Consider the following 22,840-nt stretch of genomic DNA (forward strand, 5'->3'; position numbering starts at 1 on the left):
GCTGCTGTATGCTTGATGCTGCTGAATTATTCAATTTGAAAGAGAGAGAAAAAAAAAAAAAAAAAAAAAAAAAGCACAACACCCTTCAGTCAAGGAATGAATCAGCTGTATGGAAAGGCGAGCGGCAGCCTACTCCTCACTGACCAGCTAGCTGTGTCACCTGGCATCAGAGGTGTCCCCTCTCCCGCTGCGGAGCGGGGAGCTGAGCTCGTACCTTACTCATCCGCAGACAGAGGGAGATGGGACCCTCTTTCCCCTCGAAGCGTGCCAACAAGCAAAGCCTGGCAGTTCCCACCGACCCCAGGCAGCCGTGCAGATATGGAGGGGAAGAAGTGGGCTCCATTTAGGCGAAACCAAAGCCAAAATGATCCCGGCTGCAGGGATTACCCCCAGAAATGCAGCGCTGACAGCCAGAGCAGAGTTCAAGCTTGGCTTCCGCGTAGCCCTTTGCCTCCCCTCCACGCACCGAGCAAGCCTGCGCACGCCGGAGCTCATCCCGCAGTGACGTCAGATATTTTCCTAATGCTGCTTAGAGAAGAAACACCAGCATCCCGCTGTGTCCACTAAGTAGCTTCAAAAGGGAGACAGAGGAATTTTGAATGAGATATTAGACCTTTTAGAAATCTTTTTGTCTATTAGTCACACAGGCAAGAGATCTGAACTATCGAGTATTCCACTTGCTTTGATACCCACATGAAATCCCAGCGCTGCTTTCAAAGTCACTGTGAGTAGTTTGATCAGCCATGCAGAAAGGGCTTAAATGTCATCGTCTGCTCTGTTATTAGCTACCAATTGGGAAAGGTGTAAGAGTATACTTACCGTGGGATATTTATTAGCAACCTCCTCTCAGCACCGGCTTCGAGAATTACCTCTTGTGAGATTAAATGCCTGTTTCTCGGTAGCTGCACTGATAGAAAACAAACTAATGCACTGCATCACGGAAGCAAAAATAAGCTGTCCCCAAAAAGCAGCGTTCGAGTGACCTTACGGACCGGATTGCACTGAATATTCAGACTCGACGGATGGCTCCTGGCCGTTCTGCTTTGCCAGCCTCGCGCGTACCCGCTGCCCAGATAAAGCTGGGCTCGTAGGAAGCAGCGTTATCTTCTATTAGACAAGCTGACGGGGCCGGAAAAAAAAAAAAAATATAACCAGATGATCTTTGGGGCGCACAGGACTTTTCCTGGGTCGGAGATAGAAGCAGCAAACTGACTCAGGGGGTGTTTTTGCCACAGGGACCAGCACAGGAGGGCTTGCTGCGGCGGCAGCGAAGCAGGCGAGGCTTCGCGGGGGGAGGCAGCAGGGGAAGGGAAGGGTGAGCAGGAGGCAGAGCTCGTTGCGTTAGTAAAGCTAACGGCAGAGAGAAGAGGTGCGGTGCACTTCCCCACACCCCGGGCAAGAGCCGGAGCCTCATCCCAAAGCCTGGGCTGCTGCAGTTACTGCGCCGTCGGGCTCTGCGCCTCCTGCCAAGGCTGCCGGGGCTACAGGGGTGATGCCTCTTCTTGCTACGGAAACCCTGGGCACGGCGCCCATCAGCATCCCTCGCTCGAGACAGGAGATGCTTCGCTCTCTTGAGCAGAGGGGAAGAGATTTCCTCGCATTGATCCACCCGGAGGCCCCAGCTCCCCTGGAAAATTGCCAATGACTCCAAGAAATATTTTGTTATCAGTGCTCCTGAGGAACCCGTCGCAGAATAATAAATTACCATTTGCTCTTCTGTCAAGGCGTAGATGTCCTGGCACAGCTCCAGGGCGACCAGACTAACGGGCTCGCGAGGGAGCCGGGAGGAGAAGAAGAGGGGACGCTTCGGTAACTCCAGCCAAGCCAGCTTTCTCCGTGGCAACTACAGATGCTTTCCCGACGCTAACGATTTGTAGCTGACAAACAGCGCAAAGGGGTCGGCGGGTCTCCAGCTGCAGGAGTCTCGCACAGACACTCCTGGGACCTACAACCATCCACGAAGGAGGAAAAGGAACTTCTCCTTCTAAAACAACAGCTGATGCTCAAACTGGTGGGCAGCCGTCTGTCCCCCACAAAGTCTCCCAGATAAAATCCTTAGGGATTTTATCCCTTGCGACCTTCTGAAATCTCTCAGGAGATCACCCACAGCCCTGGGTTACATTCAATCCAGGTGCGTCCCCTTAGCCCACCCTTTGTTCCCAAGTCAGGGCTGCTCTTTTGAAATATAGTCCTATAAATCTCAGCTCATCTTTGAGTTAGAGGGCACACAGGACACTCGTCCGTAGGAAAACGAGAAGGATGAATAATCCATTTCACAAACGATTTGGAGATTTCAAAGTCTGGCTCTGCTCCCAGGAGAAGCAGCAACTGGAAGTTGTGCAGTCTACAGGGTGGAAAATTAGACCAAAGAGCTCGCCCTGGGTCGCACCATGTTTCACTTCCACCCTCGTTTTTCAAAATCTGTTATCACACGCTTTGAGTCGCAAAGAGAAATCCAAATGAAGATTCATTTCAGAACAGAAAATGCAGATATTTAATACTAAAACTACTGACAGATTCTGCTCTTGTCTGCCACCTTCCAGCCAAACTCTCAGTGAAAACCCCACTGCACAACAAGCTTTTGCTTTGTCCCCCTTGCCTTCCACTAGTTTAAACATGGCTCTGCCAAAACTTAGAAAAATCACAGAATCACACAATGGTCAGGGCTGGAAGGGACCTCTGGAGCTCACCCAGTCCCCCTCCCGCCAGAGCAGGGGCACCTCCAGTGGTTGCATAGGACGGTGTCCAGGTGGGTTTGGAATGGCTCCAGAGGGGGAGACTCCGGAGAATCCCCCCCCTCTCTGGGCAGCCTCTGCCAGTGCTCTGCCGCCCGCACAGCAAAGAAGTCCCTCATGTTTAGATGGAACTTCCTATGGTGAAGTTTGTGCCCGTTCCCTCTTGTCCTGTCACTGGGCACCGCTGAAAAAAGACTGTTCCATCCCCCAGTACCCTCCCTTTAAGGATTTATAAGTATTGATAAGATCCCCCTATAGTCTTCTTTTTTCTAGACTGAAAAGCCCCAAGTCCCTCAGCCTTTCCTCATAAGAAAGATGCTCCAGTCCTCTCATCACCTTTGTAGCCCTTTGCTGTACCCAATATACCAAAAACCACCCAGTATACCCAAATAACCTAAACTTTAACATATATACACACGCTCATACCCTTCTCAAAATCATTTCGAGTTTAACTAGTCTCACTCCAGGTTGGTGAGACATTATGCCCACCTCATAGATTGGAGAATTCATGCAACGAGTGGTCAAACAAGTCTCTCTACAGGAATTCGTTTCCAACTTTGCAGGTGCTTGAATTGCCACCGCATAAGCTGCCCCCCAACAGCCACCTCCCCTGAACCCCAAATGCCAAAACATCAACTGTGGTGCTGCTGGGGGGGTTCCCGGCCAGATTGGCTATGGGATGTTACAGACGCACCCAGGCGGAGGACTCGCTCCAGCTCCCTGCTGTTTAGCCGAACCGAGAAGCAAGGCGAGATCGCTTCAGGTTGCGTTGCATGAATTATCAAGTCTCAAGATGAAGTGGAATGAGAATTAGCAGGTTTCTGCTGTAATTATTGTTTGTTTGGATTTTTCCAAGCGGAAATGATTGTAAATATGTGCACTTTCTTTTTCTTTTTTTTTCCCCACATGCAAGATTCATAGTTAGAGTTAAAACAAATTATTCTGAATAACAGCCTAAAGTTAAGCATGTGCAATACACACAAAAAAAGTGGCAAGGAAAAGACAGGAGGAGGTAAGAGATGCTAAGATGAACAGACAGGGAGCAGATCATCGGTTGAGAAGGAAACATTTCCATCACGCGCCCATCCTCGTTACCTGCGGAAGGCGCATAAAAACCTCACGTGCTTTTCTATCCATACATAAAGACCTGATAAAAGCTCCCCTCCTCTGAAAACCACTGCCGCCACGGTATCCGTAGACCCAGGGAAATGCCTAGAATTTATCCATCGCTCAGCCGTCACGGAGCGACCTGCCTCATCGCCTACAACAACCGGCTCCTGCTTTTTGACTGGGATTCACCCCATAAAACCACGAGCCACGAAAAATGAGAGGAAACATGAATTCGGTCAAAATTCCTAATATTGCAACAGCTTTATCAGCCCACGCGCACCCTTGGGAGAAGCCACGGGGCCGGGGCTGTGCCTTACTGCTGCCAACAGACCCACCGACTGCGTTGCTGGAGGAGAAGGGACCGTGGCAGAAGGGGACTCAAATGTATTTAAACACAAGATTTTGCTGTTTGTTTTGTTACCAGCTCCTTCTCAATGGTCCCCACTGCAGAGTCAATGGCATGCTTGTGCAAAACCCCAGTCCAAGAGAAGATTAGCACATTCCAGCCTGCTGAGTTAATTAGCAGGTAATGAGAGATGCTCATCAATAAACCCAGCTGTTTCTGAACCCCCTCCTGGGTTGAGCCTCCATGCCTGCAGGACACAGGAAGCTTTCCATCCCGCGACAAGCTCCATGTGGCTCACTTAGGAGATGACGTGCTCTCACCGCAGAGCAGACAAACCCTTGGCCTTAAGCAGGGAGGGCAAAGCTTTGTGAGAGTTCCCACAACCAGCACAGCAACAAAAACCTCTTTTCGTTCAGTTTGGGGTTTTTTTGTTTTGGTTTTTTTTTTTGTTTGTTTGTTTGTTTGGGGGTTTTTTTTGGGTGGGAACTGGGGGAGATGATTTTCCACGTGGTTGGGTGGTAGAGGACTCCTTACCCAGGGTTAACAGCAGGTAGCGTAAAGCCGGGAGTCAAAATGAAAAGAACATAATAATAATAATAATAATAATAATATACTCTCTTACAGTGGAAGTCTCTCTCCAAGGATTTCCCCCTCTTGAAACCTTCCGAGTCCACAGCCGGGGATAGAAACCTCCGAGGGGGGTGGGAATAAAAATGCCTCTTTTTCCGTTTCAACCACAGCAAACCTCAAACACAGGTCCCTTTTCAGGCTGAAATCCTGAGGAATGGGGATAGAAAAAAGTCCCCAAACTAGTAAAAGCCGCACATTTAGCCAGTACCACCTCCCTTTCTGACTTGAGGAAAGGCTTCCTGCCTTCAGCGAGGCAGAAACATAACCTGTTTAAGGCTTTAGAGAGAGACACATAACCATCATCATAATTTTTAAGAAGCAATGTGCAACACAGCGCCTTACGGACTCCTATAAATTACTCGGCACCCGGCTGCCAGCTCAGCCTAAGCTCGATATTGCCTGCAGTAATTATTTGGATCAAATGCAGTTTATCTGCTTCATATTTGTGTTTCTGTGCTCTCTGGTAACTTATAAATGTCATTGCAGTGTTTATTTGTTATAATGAAACTTAATGACGTTTGAAACCAATGGCTGTGGTTGTGGGCTGCAGGTTTGAAGTAATCTCTTCATCTCAGGAGCAGGAGGCCCAAAGATAACATTAAATTACCCTATAGGAAAGGAAGATGTATGCAGACAGATATTCAGGCCTGTGTATTATTCATTGGAGAGATGACTAGCAATGAGCCACAGCGCCTAAGGCTACGGGCTCAAAGCATTGTCACCCAGCGAAGGCAAATGTTCCTGTCCAAGGGGAACTAGTTGTCAAGCCATAAGCCCAAATGCATCTCAATCTGTTTTATTAAACCTTCTAAGGCATGCTGGGGCGGCTCGGTGCAAGACGCCCGGCTGAAACGGCTGGCAGGGAAGAAACGAGGTGGGGCTGCTGTAAAACGAAGCAGAGCTGCGGAGGAGAGAGAGAAAACGGCTTTGTGAGGCTTCCAAAGGGGAGCGGGAGTACGCAGCAGCAGTACCCCACCTCAGCCAGCTGCCTGATGCTGTCCTCCTTCCGTGCAAGGCCCCGCATAAACTCTTCTTGCCTTCGCTTCAGGCACTGCTCCCTGTCCTCCCTTCTTCTGAATAATTTCCTCCCTTGGTTTCTATTGCTGCGTGTATTTATAGACTCTGGTCGTGTCTCCCCTTGAGCCTCCTCCAGACTATATAAATTTACCTGCTCCAGTCTCTCCGCTTACAACCCGCTCTCTAATCCCTGGGCCATTCCCGCCACCACAGTTAGTATTGTCCCCGGCTTTGCTCCAAGTTCCCCGGGGCTGCAGGGACCAGTGCCGCACACACCGCTCCGGTGCCAGTCACATCGCAGCCCGCATGGAGCTGTGCAATTACTGATGCCTTATTACCTCGGGATCTGCCGAAGCAAAATGCCGGTGGCAACAGCCAGGAACATCTTTCCCTAAGCTCCCTCCTCCAGGACAGCCAGCACCACCAGCAGCTTTAACCCCCGCAGCACAACCCAGCTTCAGCGCCTCTGGTCTCTGTAGGGCTGGGCTGATGCTTCCACACCATCGGGCCATCAGAGGCTCGGTAGACGTTGCCGCGTTTCTCAGGAGTAAAGAAATAACATCGCTAGGCCCTTCCCCAGTAGGGCTGAGAGACTTTAAGGTCTCCAGGAAACTGGCTGCCAGTCAGCTGAGCGAAGACAAAAAGCCAAACTTCATCTGCTCCTCCTGCGCAAGGTCGGATAGGGCTGGAAGCGCCCTGTGCTGCAGCCATCTGTCCTCAGCAAGAAGCGTTTTGCTCTGAACCTGAGCAAAGGGAGAAATGTTCCTCCTGCATTGCCGTGAACCTCTCCCCCTCAAGGCACCAACCCACTCCAAATCCCTAACCAACCCTTGGAACACCAATGTCTAGAGTTTCATAATTTCACGTGACCTTAGGGAAAGATTGTTTCCACCAAAACACTCTGAGGAGCAGCAGATGGAGCGCGTCAGTCCCTTGGCCAGGTCTGCACCCTACCACCAACGAAGGTCCCAGCCCTGCCAGAAGAGGCTCTCCAGGACAGTCGCTCTGGGGCCGTGCAGCACAGGGAGGTAAGTCCTCAAGATCTCAAACGCTACAAGCGAACGCCTCTCAGTGCTTTATTCACTGACCAACAGCAAAGGGGAAGAAAAACCTGGGTAGCTCATTTGATTAACCTCATCTGACCATCTGGATTAAAACCAGAAGCTATTATTGGCAGACGTGTTACCTGATGACAACTGACATGAGAAATTAATCTTCATTACTTGCAATCCGTATGCAACAAGCCCCAGGGAACCTCCTGCAAGGATCCCACCGCAAGAGCTCGTCCGAGAGCCCATCTCCACGCTCCCGACGAGCGGACAGGACCTCTGCGCAGCAGCCTGGACTTCCAGCTGGGAGCACTGCGGATTAACGCACCTGCACGCAGCTTCTTGCGGCACCCAGAGCCTTGGAAGAGGTCCCCCGTCCACGAACTGGCTGGATCTAACCTTGCTTAAAACCTCTGTGACATCGATTAATGAGGAGGAGAGGACTGCGCAGGGCCACCTGCAATGACCTTGCCTGCAAACCCTTGAAAAGGGAGTTAATTCCGGAATAACGGCTCGGCGAGGAGGGGTTGCGGGCCCCGCCGTCTCTCGAGCAGCTATCGAAACAAACAAGTTGACAAATGAGGCTGCCTCTTAATGAAGCCGAAGCCAAAGTCAATACTCGGCCCTTCTATCAGGGCACAGATCAAAGATGGTCTCAAGGGCAAACGACCTTGGCGGGGGTGGGACAGCTGTCACTCGGAGGAGGGAAGGGATGGCACGGAAATGAAAAGGAGCAGCGTTGGAAGCAGAGAGAGAGAGACAAGGGCAACTCGCAGAAGAAGAAAGGGAAAAAATTTAAAAGAGGAGAAATGCAGAAAGGCTGGGAGGGGAAGCCTTTCTTCCAGGCCTGAGGTGCTCTTTCAGCAATTAAATCTGGTTATGAAGATCCCGGTGATCTTTCTGTCCTCCACAATCACTGCTGCACGCCTAGAGCTACATCCTTCTGACAAAACCGTACTTCAGGTATTTTCTCTGCAGAGACTTTCCTTCTCCTCCCCACCTCAGCTAACAAAAGACTGCAATGGGGAAGGACCAAGATTTCCCCATCCATTTTTCAAGTATTCGGGGAGGTTGAAATTTCAAGTTAGGCACGCTTAGCGTGATCTTCTATCCTAGCAAAGACAGCGGCAGGGAGGGAAACAGAGTCAGGGAAGGAGGAAAAGAAGGAAAACGCTCAGGTAGGAACAGTACAATGGACAGAGAAAGATCTTCCACAAAAATAAATCAGCTCCTCCTACTAGACTTTGGGAGATAGAGCCATTTATTTTGTGCAAGGGCCAATTCTTGCCAGACAGCTTGGTCCTACAGCACCCTTGCCTCCATCAGTATCCACGGCATCCTCCGGGCCACCACTCCAGGACTGCCCCTTCCCAAACGGGGCAGCCTCGCAGCCAGGAACGGCAGAGACTGGAGCTCTACGGAAGACAGTGCACACGAGGACTCAGCCCAAGTCCGACCCAGCCTTGCTGCCGGCTGGCTGTGGCCAACCCCCCTTTGCTGCGATTCCATGCCCCTGGCTTCAGGTGCGGGTTCCTGGGGTAGGGATTGCCTCCCGCCCCGTTTGTACGGCACGTGGCACAACGTGGACTTCACCCTCAGCTGAAGACTTCTGCTGCCACGTGAGCCAACACCCTCGTACCTCCCTGCCGCACCATCTCTGAAAACCTCCACCGGCAACTCAGCTCCCCCGGCTTCTCTTTGAAAGCTCCTCGATTGAACGCTGGTCTAAGCTGATGGCAACAAAGACCTGGCATACTTATCTCCAGGTCAACCTAAATATTTCATTTAGCTTCTAAAGAAGTCAATTCCTTTCTCTCTTTCTTCCTTCCTTCCTTTATTTTAAATCTCGAAATGCATACCGTCTCTCATGAATATTGATGAGGATCATTAGTCACTGAACATTTCACTTCCCTTCTCTTTCCCCCGTCTATATAAAACCTTCATCTTTGTTAAAGGGAGGAAAAAAAAAAAAAACAAAACCAAAAACATCTCAAGTTATACCTCTGGATGTGTTTTAAGATTAGCCCCATTAATACATTTATAGATTGAGTAAATACCTATGGGAGCAAATACTGGGCATAAAAGGATACGTATATACAGGCCCCGAGATTGCTGCGGCACTGGAGGTAAATTGTTCGGGTTTGTGGTTTAAGCTCATTGCTTGGTGAAGGATCACAGTAGCAGCCCTGGGTACTAAATAACCGTCGCGTTGGCTACGGGTGAAATTCCAAGGGGAATTTCACTCGCACTCCCCCTCAACACAGGCTCCCTACCTATCCTTCAGGTTTTTGACCATGTCTGTTCTTTCTGTCTTCATCAACCTCAACCTGAAGGCTGCTAATGGACTTCAGTTTTATTTAGTGAATACAGATGGCAGGGTTTGGCCAGCTATAGCGAATAGCTTGGGGAGAAAAAGAACAGGACCTGCAGCATTCAGCCTGATGTTTCACAATAATATTTCACTATTTTCTGACCATAAGAATGGATTTTTAGAAGGCTGCCTTTTTTTTTTTTTTTAAAAAAGCAAGCTGCTTTGCTGGGTGTTTTGCAGTATCTTTCAGTTAAATCCAACAAAGTCCCACTTCACTGAGAAATGGGAAGGGGTTCATTTTGTTGGCCCGAACCACACAATTTCTTCCAGTTTGTCATTAGAGCTGTGAAATACAGCTGTCTTGCACTGCTCCCATAAGAAAGAAGCTTCATCTTACCGGTTGGGACCATGGAGCTGCAATGATGTTATGTGACCTAACGACACACAGGGAAACCAGCGGGGAACAGAGCTTCAAAACTATTTATTTAAGCCTTTTCGTGGCAGACCAAAGCCACAGGCTCTCTTGTGCCTGTAACACCAGAAGGGTTTCATCTTCACAACAATCCTACTGGGCTCCCACCCCACAGCCTGGCTTTAGCTGGAAGTACTCTACCCACGACAAGTTTCTGCTCACAATTGCACAGTAGATTTACTCCTGCTGGCTTGAGAGCCATTTTAATGGCAAGCCTGGCTGTTCCTCAACACAACCTGCGTCTCAGGGTGGGACTTACCATGACTGCAGTGGTTTTAATTGATATTCTAAGCGATAGTGACTTGGTACTGCTTCAGTGCTCCAGCGCGTGAAGCTCCAACCCTGACTACGCCTGCAGAGAGCATACATGTGCGTCTGCCTCCAGGAGACAGAGGTTACAGACCTGGACCAGGCAGGAATGAGCCCTGTGTTTCCTCGCAGCGGTGGGCAGGACAGCAGTGCCTCATAGAAAGCAGCACTGCATTGCAGTGGCTGTGCCCCAGGAGAACTCCCCAAAATGGCAGGAGAGATGTTCTTTCTCCAGCCTTGGGTAGGGATATACTGTCCCCCTCCTGCCCCTTTCCCAAATCAAAATCCAGATTGGTTTCTTGGAAGCAATGGCCTCCAGATACTTTGAGAAGCTGGAGGCTTCCACGCAATCATGCTATCGTGTCCATGCCGGGAGGATTTATGGCATCATCAGAACCTGACTTGATGGCACTGCCAGACCTGCATGTCCAGGTTCTGGTCTGGTGGACACCATGTCAACAGCATGACCTGTATTGCTATTGAAATACTGCCTTGCCAGCAACCTCTCTGGCCGGGTCCCCGCGAACACCGAGGAAAGCTAAGGAACAGACCCCTGGGCTGCAGCAACAGCTCTGCAGAGAGGGGAAAATTATCAACAGATACACACGCTCAAAGGTAAATTGAGAGTAGCCGGGAGGCACCGCAGTGATGAGAGAGTTAGAGTCACCATCTTCAGAGAGAAGCCTTGCATCTCCTTTAATTCATGCCCCTCTCTGCTCCCCAATACACTTTAAAAATAAACCAAGCCCAAACCCAGAGACAGCAGCACTGAAAAGCGGCCGGCCAGCCGAGGTGAAGTACCTAACCTTATCTCTGCCCTTTTTCAGGTGCATTTTAGAGGACAATTTTTTTCCCCCCACACCTCGCTGCGTTCCTTAGGTGCACATCCCATTTCAAATGCCATTAAGGATCTAAAGGGGAGTGCAAGGGCAACAGAATTCAAGTAGCCAGGATATTTTAAATCCCCTCTAGATCTCGACCCATGTTTATTAATGCCTAAAATTCCTGAAGTGTCTTTAGCAGGCTCTCCAGCCCCTGCAAAGGGACGGTACGCAGCTTCTATGTGATCCCAGGTTCTCCCGTACACACCAGCAGGCTGAACAGCAAGAGAAGCAGCTCCTGAATTACCTTATGCCAGAACTCAGGGAGCGAGGAAGTATTGTATTCATTTATTTAAGACCACACAGCGATAGCTTTCCACAGGGGACTGCTACTCAAATCAATAGATAAAATTATACCCTTAGACCATTAACTGCTACAACACCACCGTCACCATAAAACTCACAGACTTTCTACCAGATTTATAACCAGCAGAGTTGCTCAGCTGCACTGCAACCGCTGTAGACAACTGGAGCATCACGGATGAAACTCTGCATCCCCCTCTCCAAAGCAGCAGAGAGCAGCAGTAGGACGGGGAGGCGTTTCCTATCCTGCCTGAACAGAGCGGTGCTGAGCACGGTGAGGTCCTTCCCTTGGCAGCATCCCTGTAAAAGCACACCACGGATTTCACCAACAGGGACTTGGCTCACAGCAGCGTATGCCGCTCCGCCGAGGTCCTGCGTTTTACCCAGGTTTCCGACTGACCCAACCCAGGCAAAGCCTCCCCTTGACACTAAACAAAAAGGCGGCTTGTTTGCTGGTTTTTCCTCAAGGTTTCACTTACATCCCTGCCTTGTTTAGCTAACAGACACACAAAGCGTCACAGAAATATCAATGAGGCCTCTGCTGATAACAACGCATCTTTAACAACTTCTCCGGAGCTTGCTCCATCCGCTCGCCTCTTCCTTCTCAAGTGCCTTTGTCAGATAAAGAACAAAAGGCTCAGTGCAGCTTATACGGGAGATGCTTTCCCAAATCAATTGTGATTGTGTCTTCGCGGGGAGACGTGAGTGACAGCGCTTGGGAGAGCTTCCCAATCAGGGCTGCCAAGCCCCGGAGGAGACAGCACCTTTATTGGCGATGACAGCAGAGTTAAAAATGCAAAGTTCGCACCGCATCCCGTGGGGACCTTTGGAGATCAGCTAATGACGGACCCACCGCTTTGGTGGATCCCAGCAGATTTTGAGCCAGAGATCCCAGAGCTTTGAGCAAAGCTTTGCAGAAATCCCATTCCCAGGCTGCAGACTGATGCCAAAGGGTCCTGCTGCTTGCCCAAGCCTCTGTAAGAAGATGCTGGGATGCTCAAGAAGATGCTCAGGTTATTTAGGGGCTGTTCAGCTCCATTGTGCGCAAGAGCAGGCTGAGCAGAGCCACCACTGCTTGAGTTAAACCAAATACCGTGTTACAGGTCTGGTCTTGAAGGACAAACCCTTTCCGCTGTTGGGCCAGAGAAAGGAGTGAAGTTTGAGCTTCTCCAGCAGTGCAGGCTGCACCCAGCAGCACAGAGGCCGCTGGCAGAGGAGAAAGGTCACTTTTTACAGGGATAAGAGGGACAGGCTCCTTATTTATCCTTGAGACCGAGGAAGATTCACGCTCAGCCTGTGCTGCTGCAGATGTAAAAGTCACTTGCAAGATCCAGATTAAGCGTCCCCATAAATCCAAGCAATTCCGAGGCAGCAACTGCCTTGCTGGGCTGCTAATGGGTGGCATGAATACGTCACTGCGTCTCAGTGCCACACTCTAATAGGACGTTTTCCTGGCAGGAAGCGTTTACTGAGCCTGCTTTGAACTACAGCAGGCAGCAGAAAGGGGTGTTCAAGCAGAGAGACATTTGGAGCTGAGGCACAGCCAGCTTTCTCTGAACAAGCTATTTTTCCCCCAAAACAGCAGGGACCCCATCCCAGAGTCCCAGCTGGTTTCTCTCCAGGCAGTAAGACAGGGTCTGACAGAGAGAGGAGCCTTGAATCAGGCTGTTGTAGAAAGGATGCTCAGCCTTCGGGAGGGAAAGGCACGGAGCCCCACTGTTCTCTGCTGAAGAAGCAGGAGGGCACGGTGGGATGGCTGGAGCAGAGTGGGACCAAACTGGGCACACATCTGTCTACAGCCTGAAGAAGAGCGATGCAGCCAGCCTCTGTGCCTCCCTAGACATCCAGGGCTTCAATATTTAGGATGTGTTTTAAAGGCAGTTTTGGATTTAAATCCATTTCCTTTCCTTCCTGGTATTGGAATTTACCCATCCTGGCATCGCTGCCGCCGCACCCCAGCGCCCTGCCAACCTAAATGCTCCCTCCCACGGCAGAGAGCTGCCGCAAGAGCACCCGCAGCCTTCCTTCTTGCGAGAGCTGCAGATTCCCTTTGAGAAGCTATTAAGAAGCAGTCGGATAGAGCAACCTTTCATTGACAAGTCACTCGGCCCTTTAAACGATCTCCAAATAGTGTTTTCTTTTTATTGCTTGCTGCAGTTTAACAGCCTTGATTTCAAGTTACTTTGGCTTATGATAAACTCCAGATCTATAACGCTTCCATTCTCTCCCTCTTTGGTCTCTCTCGCCCACTTCTTCTTCATGTTTTTATTAAAAAAAGATCCAGGCAAACAGATAGCAGATTAAAAGGGAAACAAATTGAAATGGGTCAAATGTATCTTGCTTAGATGACAGCCACCCCATTAGATACTTTTAAACAGGACAAATAATCCGTTCAGAAGCACAAGTGGGCTTTTACATTTATTCTAAATTACAAACCAAATGATCGCAGCCTCAAATGGAAGCACTGGCTAATTGCACTAATATCTCACTAATTCCAGCACCAAGGAATAGGGGGAAAAAAACCAAACTATTTTCACCATTTTGCCAATTATTCAATTCAGACCAAGGTACATTATGCAAACCCTGGGTTGAGCTTCCTCTCCATTTTGTGATCTATGACAAGGACTGGAATTCCAATTATTAATAATGGAGGAGCTACAATTATTCTAAGGATGGGTACAAGGTAATTATAAGCCATAAAAACAGCTTTCATACGCACAGACAATTCTCTCCTCACGTCTCGCAGAAGCAAAACCTATCTGCAGACTAGAGAGGCGCTGAAGTTGGAAGACAAAAGAAACCTCATCCAGAGCTACACTGATCACGGTTCAGGAGCGCGAAGCCCCGGCTGATAACACGAGCCAGGAACAGGCAGCTGCCCAGTTCTGCCAACCCCGGCAGGGGCTGATCCGAATCATCCCTCCCAGTTGCAGCCTCCGAGGGCTGCACAGATACATGAGCTGTCACAAAGAGAGCAGGCTGGTGGCTCTCCTTCAGTTCAGGCCACCATCGTCACCGCCTCTCTGGGCCAACCCTCACCTGTGTCCCATGTCTGAGGTGTCTCCTATGTTTGAGGTATGTGGTTGGGGCCCTTTTGGGACCTCCATTTTTCCCCAATAAAAGACATCAGAGCTTTGCCTAGCACCTTTCACGGAATGGTAGGAGTTGGAAGGGATCTTTGGCGATCATCTAGTCCAACCCCCCCCCCATACCTTTTTTCCTTCTCTCCCTCACTAAGACTCTTTCCCATTCCCATTTCCTCCTCTACTTTCCATCTCACCTTCCAACAGGCACGCTCACCTAGAGCAGGCTGGACAGGAACGCATCCAGGTGGGTTTGGAATATCTCCAGAGAAGGAGACTCCACAGCCTCTCTGGGCAGCCTGTGCCAGTGCTCTGCCACCCGCAAAGTAAAGTCTTCCATGTTGAGACGGGATTTCCCACATTCTAGTTTGTGCCCATTACCCCTTGTCCCGTCGCTGGGTGCCACTTATCCCAAACCTTACGAACAGAAGAGCCAAGGTGAGGTCTGCAGCTCAGATCGCGCAACTTTTAAGCCCTCCCCCTCCACACTCCCCAAACTTTAAGGTTTGTCTTATGCTAACAGCCCCGCATGGCCTTTAGAAAAAAAAAACAAAACAAACCTCTCGCCTTGCATTCAGACAGTCCTTATCTGAGCAGATTTCTGCAGTCATTACCCAGCAAATATGATTTGCTAAGCAACACCCTCTCCCAATTAAACACAGAGCAGCACTCGTTGCTACGTGGAGCTGCAGCTCTGCAGTAATGGCTGCTGGTCTCGCCGTGCTTTGCAGAGGTAATGGAGACACCTCGGATGCAGAAAGCTACAGAGAGCGGGTTCTGCTCCCAGCCACGATGCGAGTGGAAGGCGGCTGCTGCCCGAGATAACGCGGGCACAAGCCAACCCCTCTCCTGGCACACCAGCGAGCGTTTGTGTCTAGAGTGGCAGTCTCCTCGGTGTCAGCCTGAAGATTAAGGGACAGATTTTAGCTTCGTGCTGTCCCTGACCGATAGCGTGGATGCAAGCAAAGCAGAAAGCAGGGCTATACGCCAAGGAGGGAGCTGAAGAGGGGGAGTTTCTCCTTCCTTGAGCGCAAATCGTTAACCATTAGGTGGTCCAGGAGGAGGATGCTGCACCAAGTCCTCTTTCTGTCCCTTTCCCCAGCCACTCCTGCTTTCACCATCCAACATCAGACCTTCCCCTCCACGCAGTGACAAAGCCGAGCGCTGGGTCCACCCTGCAGAGATGCCACCCGCCCGCGGCACAGGAGGACATGAGGAGCAGAGAAGTGCCTGGAAAGGGATGTGAGAGGAGGGGAGCGAGCCGCCCTGCCCTGCTCCCCGGTGCACAGGGAGAGGGTTGGAGGCACCTTCCAGCAGCCAACGGCTGGCGGGAACAGGTGGTGAAGGAGAAGGCTGACACCTCTCAGCGCTTAATCGTTCCCGTTAGTAGCTTTATGAATGGCAGCCAAAAAGTGCCATAATTGCTGCAGTGACGCTTGCTAATGACTCGAGTTAGATCTGGCAAGAAGTCAAAGGCAGGAGAGAAGAAGAAAAATAGCAGGAGCGGGATCGACATCTGAATACCTGGCCACTGCAAAGGAGAGCAGAGAAAGCCTAACTTGGGACCGGCAGTTACGGGCAGGCAGGGACCAAGCGTGAGAGGTGAGCAGGGAGAGATTTCACAGCACACCCCTTGCTGTTCCCTTGGGAAGGGAAGAGAACTGGATGGGAAGGGGAAGAGGGAGTAGAAAAAACAAGCTGCCATTTTCAGATTAGTTCAAGATCCTTATTCTTGGGGGGAACTAAGGTGACCCACCTCATAGATACCACCTTTCTACTTCAAAATCACCTCGAGCCAGGCCAGCAGAAGCCCTGGGGAAAGCAGGGTAACTCAGCTCGCCGCCAGCCTCAGCATCCCTCCGTTGCATGGCACGTGCCTTGGGACACCCAGTCCACAGGCTGTGGCTCCCACTGAACCGCCACCGTGGCCAGGGGAGAGCCGTTCCCAAGGAGGAATCTGGCCCTTGGTGAGCAAACAGCACGCTCCTCCCGATTATGTATCTGTTTCTGAATGTTAACAAACAGTCGGCAGCATCTGATTGAGTGGGTTATTAGCAGAACGAAGACAGATGGTGGAGGATTAACTCTAAAGCGTCTTTATTGCAAGGCCGTCATTACAGACAGCTCTACCTCTCTCTCCCTCTGTCTACAACTGTCACCAGCTTAATTTCACCCTACAACTCACAGCCGCACACCAAACAGCGATCCCAGCACGCAGACGAGGCAATCGTCAATCACAGCAAAGGGATAAGCATACAGCAGCCACGCTGGAGCGGCGCTTTCCCAATCCCTGGCCCATACACAGCCCCAAATCGTGCCCAAATCCAGCACCTTTCCTGCTGCGGGCATCGCAGTGGTGGTACAGCAAGAGGCAATCGCAGCTGATGCGGCACAGCAATGCCAGCTGACGGGACAGCACCCGAATCGTTCTTGCCTTGCACGTCACCAGTGCTGCCACCACAGCCCAGGCAGCTCTGCTGCCTTACAGCCGGGAGAGACACCAACACCCTCACCCAGACCTGTTTTTTCATGGCACAGGTTGATACGTGTTGATACGAAGAACTGATACGTGTTAACTAACACCGACAGAGGCGAGTTCTCGGACACTTATTTTTGGCTTCTTGCCCTGGAGGACAGCTCAACCAGAAGAGCTCGCATCTGCAATCAGTTGTGTTAATGGACATCCATCCCTTGCCAGCTGGTAAACAAACAACATAATGCTACCAGAGACCCTCGCTGGGCATGGCCACAGAGCATCTGTAAGCCACTACATTTATTTTACGCTGCTGGGGGAGGTCGCCACGCTGGTCTGCAAGTGCCCAGCCTGGATGTTCTCCATGGGGACAGCCAAGAGAAGCGCTTTCCCACCAAGGAGCGATTCCTCCACGCTGACATGACCTCCGCTTAAGTCCTCTTGTGCTTCTCTACCTACGAGCGCATTTTGTAGATGCCTCTGCAAAATGACAGCGAGGTTCTAATGATCCCTGTAATTACCCATTTCCACTACGATAGAGACCCCACACCTCATAATTATCCCATTGCCCCACTGCCTACCTCTGCTTTCAGTTCCTTCAGCTACCCTGTAATTACTAATAGGGCTATTCATTAGCACCATCATGCAATAAAAAGAGGAAAAGCTCTCACTTGGCAAAAACATAAAAGGGAAGCTGTCTCTCTCCTTATCCCTGCAAGGTAACCGGCCCAAAGAGTCCGGCTCAGGTACTTTGGGCAGGAAATACCTTCCCCGTACCTCTGCAGATGACCAGACATCTGAAAGCCCCCTTGGCTCACACGCCATGGACCTGCGCCGAAATCCACCACAAACCTGGGAGGGTTGGTGGCCTGCAGTTGTCATCCAGAACCACCTCTGGTGAAAACGCAAGTCCAGGGCGGTCTTTGTAGCCATGGAAATCCCCCAACTTTGTTGTTTTGGTATTTTTTTTTTTTTTTTTCTCCTTTTTGGCAGATTGTACCTTTAAATGTAATGGTCCCGCAGCCTGCGGGGGCCAGGCAGGCAGGCACACTTTGTTCCCTTTCCCACACAAAGGCTTTACTTTTGGCCTTTCATGTTTCTTTGTTCTCTCCACACAAAGCCATGTTCAGCCTGAAAAGGTGGCTCCCTTCGTAGGCGGACAGCAGGCTTTGAATCCACCGGGGGACAGGAGCTTCTGTGACTGATCCCAAAGGATTGGCAGGATGCTCAGGTGCGCCCACGGTCCCGCTGGCTCTCAGACACCCTGCGAGCATCCCCAGGGTGCTCCCACCCGTCTGAGCACAGCCGCAGGCAGCCTCTCCAAGAGCCTTGAGGGACAGGAAGGGATGGAGAGAGAAATCGCACCTTCTCGCAGCACTCGGACGAGACTCTGCCATCCTTTCTCCCAAGGGACAGCCCCTTCCCGTTAAAAACATACTCTAATCAATGTTTAAAAAGCATGTGGTAATTAAAAAGCACGAGGTGAAGTCTTGTGAAGTACTTTCCCCACGTTATCAGCTCAGTCTCCGGGCTCCTGGGGAACTGAAGGAACCTTTGATCTGATCTTCTAACTGATATTTGAGCCATAAACTTGCCTCCACAAGAGTTTTACCCCATAAAAGCTAATGCACCTTTTCCTCTCGGGAAGCTAAGGCTCCCTGCAAGGGCAGACACCCCCGTGGCTAACCGCTGGGCAACCCCATGCAAGCTAAAGAAAGCCCAGCGGGGCAAAATCCTTTCCAATCAAACCCCCAAACAAGGACTAAATCATCTCCAGATCGAGTCTGTGATCTCCAGAGTAACCTCACAGCAGCCAAATTCTCCTTGATACACCCACAGGACCCTCCCATCTTGCAGGGCTCCGGGACCTTTAATCCTTCTCTGATCCAGGATTAATCAGAGATGGTGCCGCACCAGGGTTCACTCCAGAAAAAGAAGCCAAGCGACGAAGCTACCAGAAGCAAGGATGCCAATTCTTTCGAGCGTAAATAGTTTTTGTTTAGTTATTATGCTTCATAATTATTTATGATATTTCTATGGATTAATCAATGCTCATAAAGTACTTGGGGCATGACTAGAATATAAATAGGGAAATTTGAGTGAGGTCTCTGCCAGAGTGCAGGGGTTTGACAAGCAACGGAATGGTGCTGAGAAGTGCAAAGGCAGTGAAAATTGGTACCCTGAAGGTGTCACGGTGAGGCACTACCACCCAACTAGAATAAAAAGACTAGATGCAGCAAGTGATGGATGAGATTCCCATGCGACAAATCCTTTCCATGGGAAAAAGACGGTGGATTTTGGATGTATGGAACTAATAAGCTTCTGCTCTTCTCTTGCAGCTTCATGCAGGGGGCTTCCCACATCTGTGCCCACTAAGATGTTTCAGAGACCAAAGGGGAAAGCAGGATTTTCCCCTCGGTGTGAACAAGAGCCTAGCGCGTTCCTAGCAGCAGCACACCCGCGTCCCTCGCAATGAGATTGCTAAAGAGGAAGGAAGAATGGAAGGTGGGGAAGCCGCTCACCTTCAGTCATCCTGCGGTACTTCTCCTTGTACATGAACCCCAGTACTAGGCAGCATCCTCTTCCCGGGAGCCCCAGTTCTGCAAGAGAAGAGAGAGCGATATTAGATGACTAGGCTGGGGACAAGAGCAAGCACACGGGGATGCTGCAGGGAGCAAATCCTGCCGGTTACACCGTTGAGGCAAAGCGCCAGCAAGGCAGGCACGTTAACTGAAGTCTTTGGTCAGCCTCACAGCTGAACTTCACTGGAGGTCCCAAACCAACTGCTTCCAGCTGCTCCACTTAGCCATGTACATGTACAGGAGGGTCACCTTCCCCATTTCTTACGTGCTTCTTTATACTAAGCAGAGGGAACGGGCTGCGTCTTCCTCCACATCAGCACGTTGCAACAATACGGACTCTTTAATCCCTTTCTCCCTTAGCAGGCAGCACAGTAAAACGGGAACTGGCCCTCAGAAGGGAAGATAAGCCTGGCTTGAGGCATCCTGCTCTTTAGAAGCAAACAAGTGACCCTACAAGCAGCAAAGTGCCAGAGTCTGAGGAGGCACATGCCTTTGATGCCTTGATTTCTTAATGGGGCTTTCTGGCTATCGATAACAAACAGAGAGAGATCTGAGCACGGGTTTTATCCAGAAGTAGGTTGCGTGCACGCGTGCTCTCCCCGTGCGCAACTCAGAGTGGCAAAAAGCTCCAGTTCTTCAAACAAATTCTCCTGTGTCACAGTGGAGAAAATTAAGGTACCATGTCCCCGATGCTGCCTGCCTGTGGACCTGCAGAGCTCCTCGGGGGCTTCTGTGCTCTGCAGAGCCCTGCTGATCAAAGCCCCTTTGATGTTTACTTAATGTGGCTGTGGTCTCTTTCGAGCCCCCCCCCCTCTGCCGAGGAAGGAGCGCTGGGGAGTGTCACGCAGTTGTGCCGCCCGCAAGAGGGGAAGAAAGGAAGCAGGAGGGTTGAGAGCACAGCGACAGCTTTAGGGCAGAGCGAGCGAGGCCCGTTAGCGTCGTGATGCAAACTTGGGTTTGAATTGCAGATCTGGACTGTGTCAAGAGGAAAGTTGCTCACCGCAGTGCGATGGGATGTGCAGAGAAGATACCCAGATTTAGATGGTTATGTACCCAGATCTACAGTATCCCTCCCCAATACTGCTAGCTGCCATGGCATCCCAGCAGAGGGGTTAGCGTCCTCCTCTGGTGCACAGTATGAAGCAGAATCAGAGCCTAAACCCAGAAAAAACAGACTTATTTTGACCCCAGGACACTCAGGGTACAAGCAAGACTAAGCACTTTCTCTAACACTAAACAGGGCTCCACCTTCCAAGAGGCTAAGGACCAACTGCTCCTGATCCTAAGGCTCCCCACCAAGGACAACATAAGCATAACATTGTAGACAGTAAATTATCCATGGCCCAGCAATGTGCCCTTGTCGCCAAAAAGGCCAATGGAATCCTGGGCTGCATAGGGAAGAGTGTGGCCAGTAGGTCGAGGGAGGTCATTCTCCCCCTCTACTCGGCACTGGTGAGGCCACAACTGGAATACTGTGTCCAGTTTTGGGCTCCCCAGTTCAAGAGGGACAGGGAACTGCTGGAGCGAGTCCAGCGAAGGGCAACTAAGATGATTAAGGGCTTGGAGCACCTCCCTTATGAGGAAAGGCTGAGAGAGCTGGGACTCTTTAGCCTGGAGAAGAGAAGGCTGAGGGGAGACCTGATTATGGCATACAAGTATCTAAAGGGTGGGTTGAAGAAGGATGGAGCCAGGCTCTTTTCATTGGTTCCAAGTGACAGGACGAGGGGCAATGGGCACAAGTTAGAACACAGGAAGTTCCGTTCAAATACACGGAAACAGTTCTTTACGGTTCGGGTGACAGAGCACTGGAACAGGCTGCCCAGGGAGGTTGTGGAGTCCCCTTCCCTGGAGATTTTCAAGACCCGCCTGGATGCAGTCCTGAGAAATGTGCTCTAGGCAATCCTGCTTTAGCAGGAGAGTTGGACTAGATGATCTCTAGAGGTCCCTTCCAACTCTGATAATTCTGTGATTCTGTGATTCTGTGATCTAACCAAAATCACACATATAATCCCACTGAAGTCGACGCTCAGACAAAAGTAAGCCTCTTGAGATGCTTAGAGTAAGCCGAAATTTAATTGCCCCCCCTAAATCCACATTGCCACCCAAGGCAGTGCCCCAGAAAGACATAGGCAACCCCAGAAGGTGACTCACTTCACCTGCCTGGGATGACTTCGGGGGTGCTTGTGACTCTCATTGGCCACAAAAAGTGGTGACTAACTCAGACATAGATGTCTGAAGATTAGACAAATCACGGCAGGGGAACCAACTATCCACAGAGCCTTAATTAGGAGAAAGAGGTAAACGGCAACCATCTCCCATTCCCTAAAGCAAAGGTGGAAGCCAGCCCTCTTGCTCTGCAGGACTGAGGCAATGCCATCGATGCCATCCCTGCACAGCCTACACAACAGCAAATACACTAACAAAGGTGTCAACTTGCAGAGCCTCAGATGCTTCCAATACTCCCACCTGCTGCTGGGCTCTGCTGGTTTAGCTGAAGGACATCCAGCACCGGTTGCCTCCCTTCGTGCTATCCGATAACTAGAATCGATACGACTTTGCTGAACGTCGAGTGAGGTTTCCACGAAGGGTTGCACAACGCCTGTGAAAACAGATGTGTTGCACGTGGCCGGAGGGCTGCGAGACGACAGCCTCCCAAACCTCCGGGGCCATTTACACACAGGCTGCGAAGCAGGCAAAAGGCGTTTGTGTCTTTATTGATAGGAAAGCAAAACTGCATTGATTCCTATTGAGCCTTCAACGAGCACCAAGGTATCAAAGCCTAATTAAAACAACACAATTAGATTAGCGTCACACAAGGCAGTGCAGCCCACAGCGGAGCTGAGCAAGCCAGCGTTCCTATCTTACTAATTCAGATGTGCAACATACATCCCGGCATGCACACGTGGATGCTGGCTGGGTTCTTCCTGAACACGGAGACCTGGCACGACAGGGGCCGCCGTGCTTTCCATGGACCACGACCACAAACATCGTCAAGAGCATCCTGAACCAAAGCAGTGATGGAGGCAGCAATAGCTGCAGCCTACTTGGGGGATGAACGTCCCACCACCCAGATGTCCAGCTCTCATCTTCCAGTCTCCAACGGTCCCTAAGGAGGAGGTTGATGCTTTAGAGGGCTGTGCTACCCAAGAGCTCCCGGTCACAACGTAGTCCTTGCAGGAGGGAGGGCTAGTCAGGGCTGAGCCACGTAAGCTGGATCCGGATGAAATCTGGGTTATTACCCGTCTGGAGCCTGGATCAGCTCACACCAGTATGGGTGTCTATCTTCCATTTGCCTCCCTGAGGGGTGCTATAATTAATGCTTATAAAACACTTTGATATCCCATGATGAAAGGAGCTATACAAGAGGACTGCATTATAATAATTCATACCATAAATTTGTGAGAACATGCAAAAATCTTTGTAGCTAAAGGCACCTTTAAATGCTTGAGAGTGCCTTTAAAAGGTAAAATACTTCAATATGACTCTGATGCCTACGGATGTCTCACCACTTCATGGCTTTTAGTGGCTACCTAAAGCTA

The 22,840-nt window shown here is 50.5% G+C and overlaps 1 protein-coding gene across 1 annotated transcript in view; it reads right to left on the reverse strand.

The window, feature by feature from the left end:
* The window catches only part of KIRREL3 (kirre like nephrin family adhesion molecule 3), a gene marked incomplete at its 3' end in the record, with an annotated part of 345,526 nt that overhangs the window by 104,131 nt on the left and 218,555 nt on the right, over positions 1 to 22,840 (reverse strand). Inside the window, exon 2 of the mRNA XM_082493779.1 lies at positions 19,242 to 19,319. Within this exon, the coding sequence (XP_082349905.1) occupies positions 19,242 to 19,319 (78 nt within the window). The remainder of the gene's footprint in view (positions 1 to 19,241; positions 19,320 to 22,840) is intronic.

The sequence above is a fragment of the Vanellus vanellus genome (assembly GCF_965231255.1).
Source record: "Vanellus vanellus genome assembly, chromosome: 21".
Taxonomy (NCBI): Eukaryota; Metazoa; Chordata; class Aves; order Charadriiformes; family Charadriidae; genus Vanellus; species Vanellus vanellus.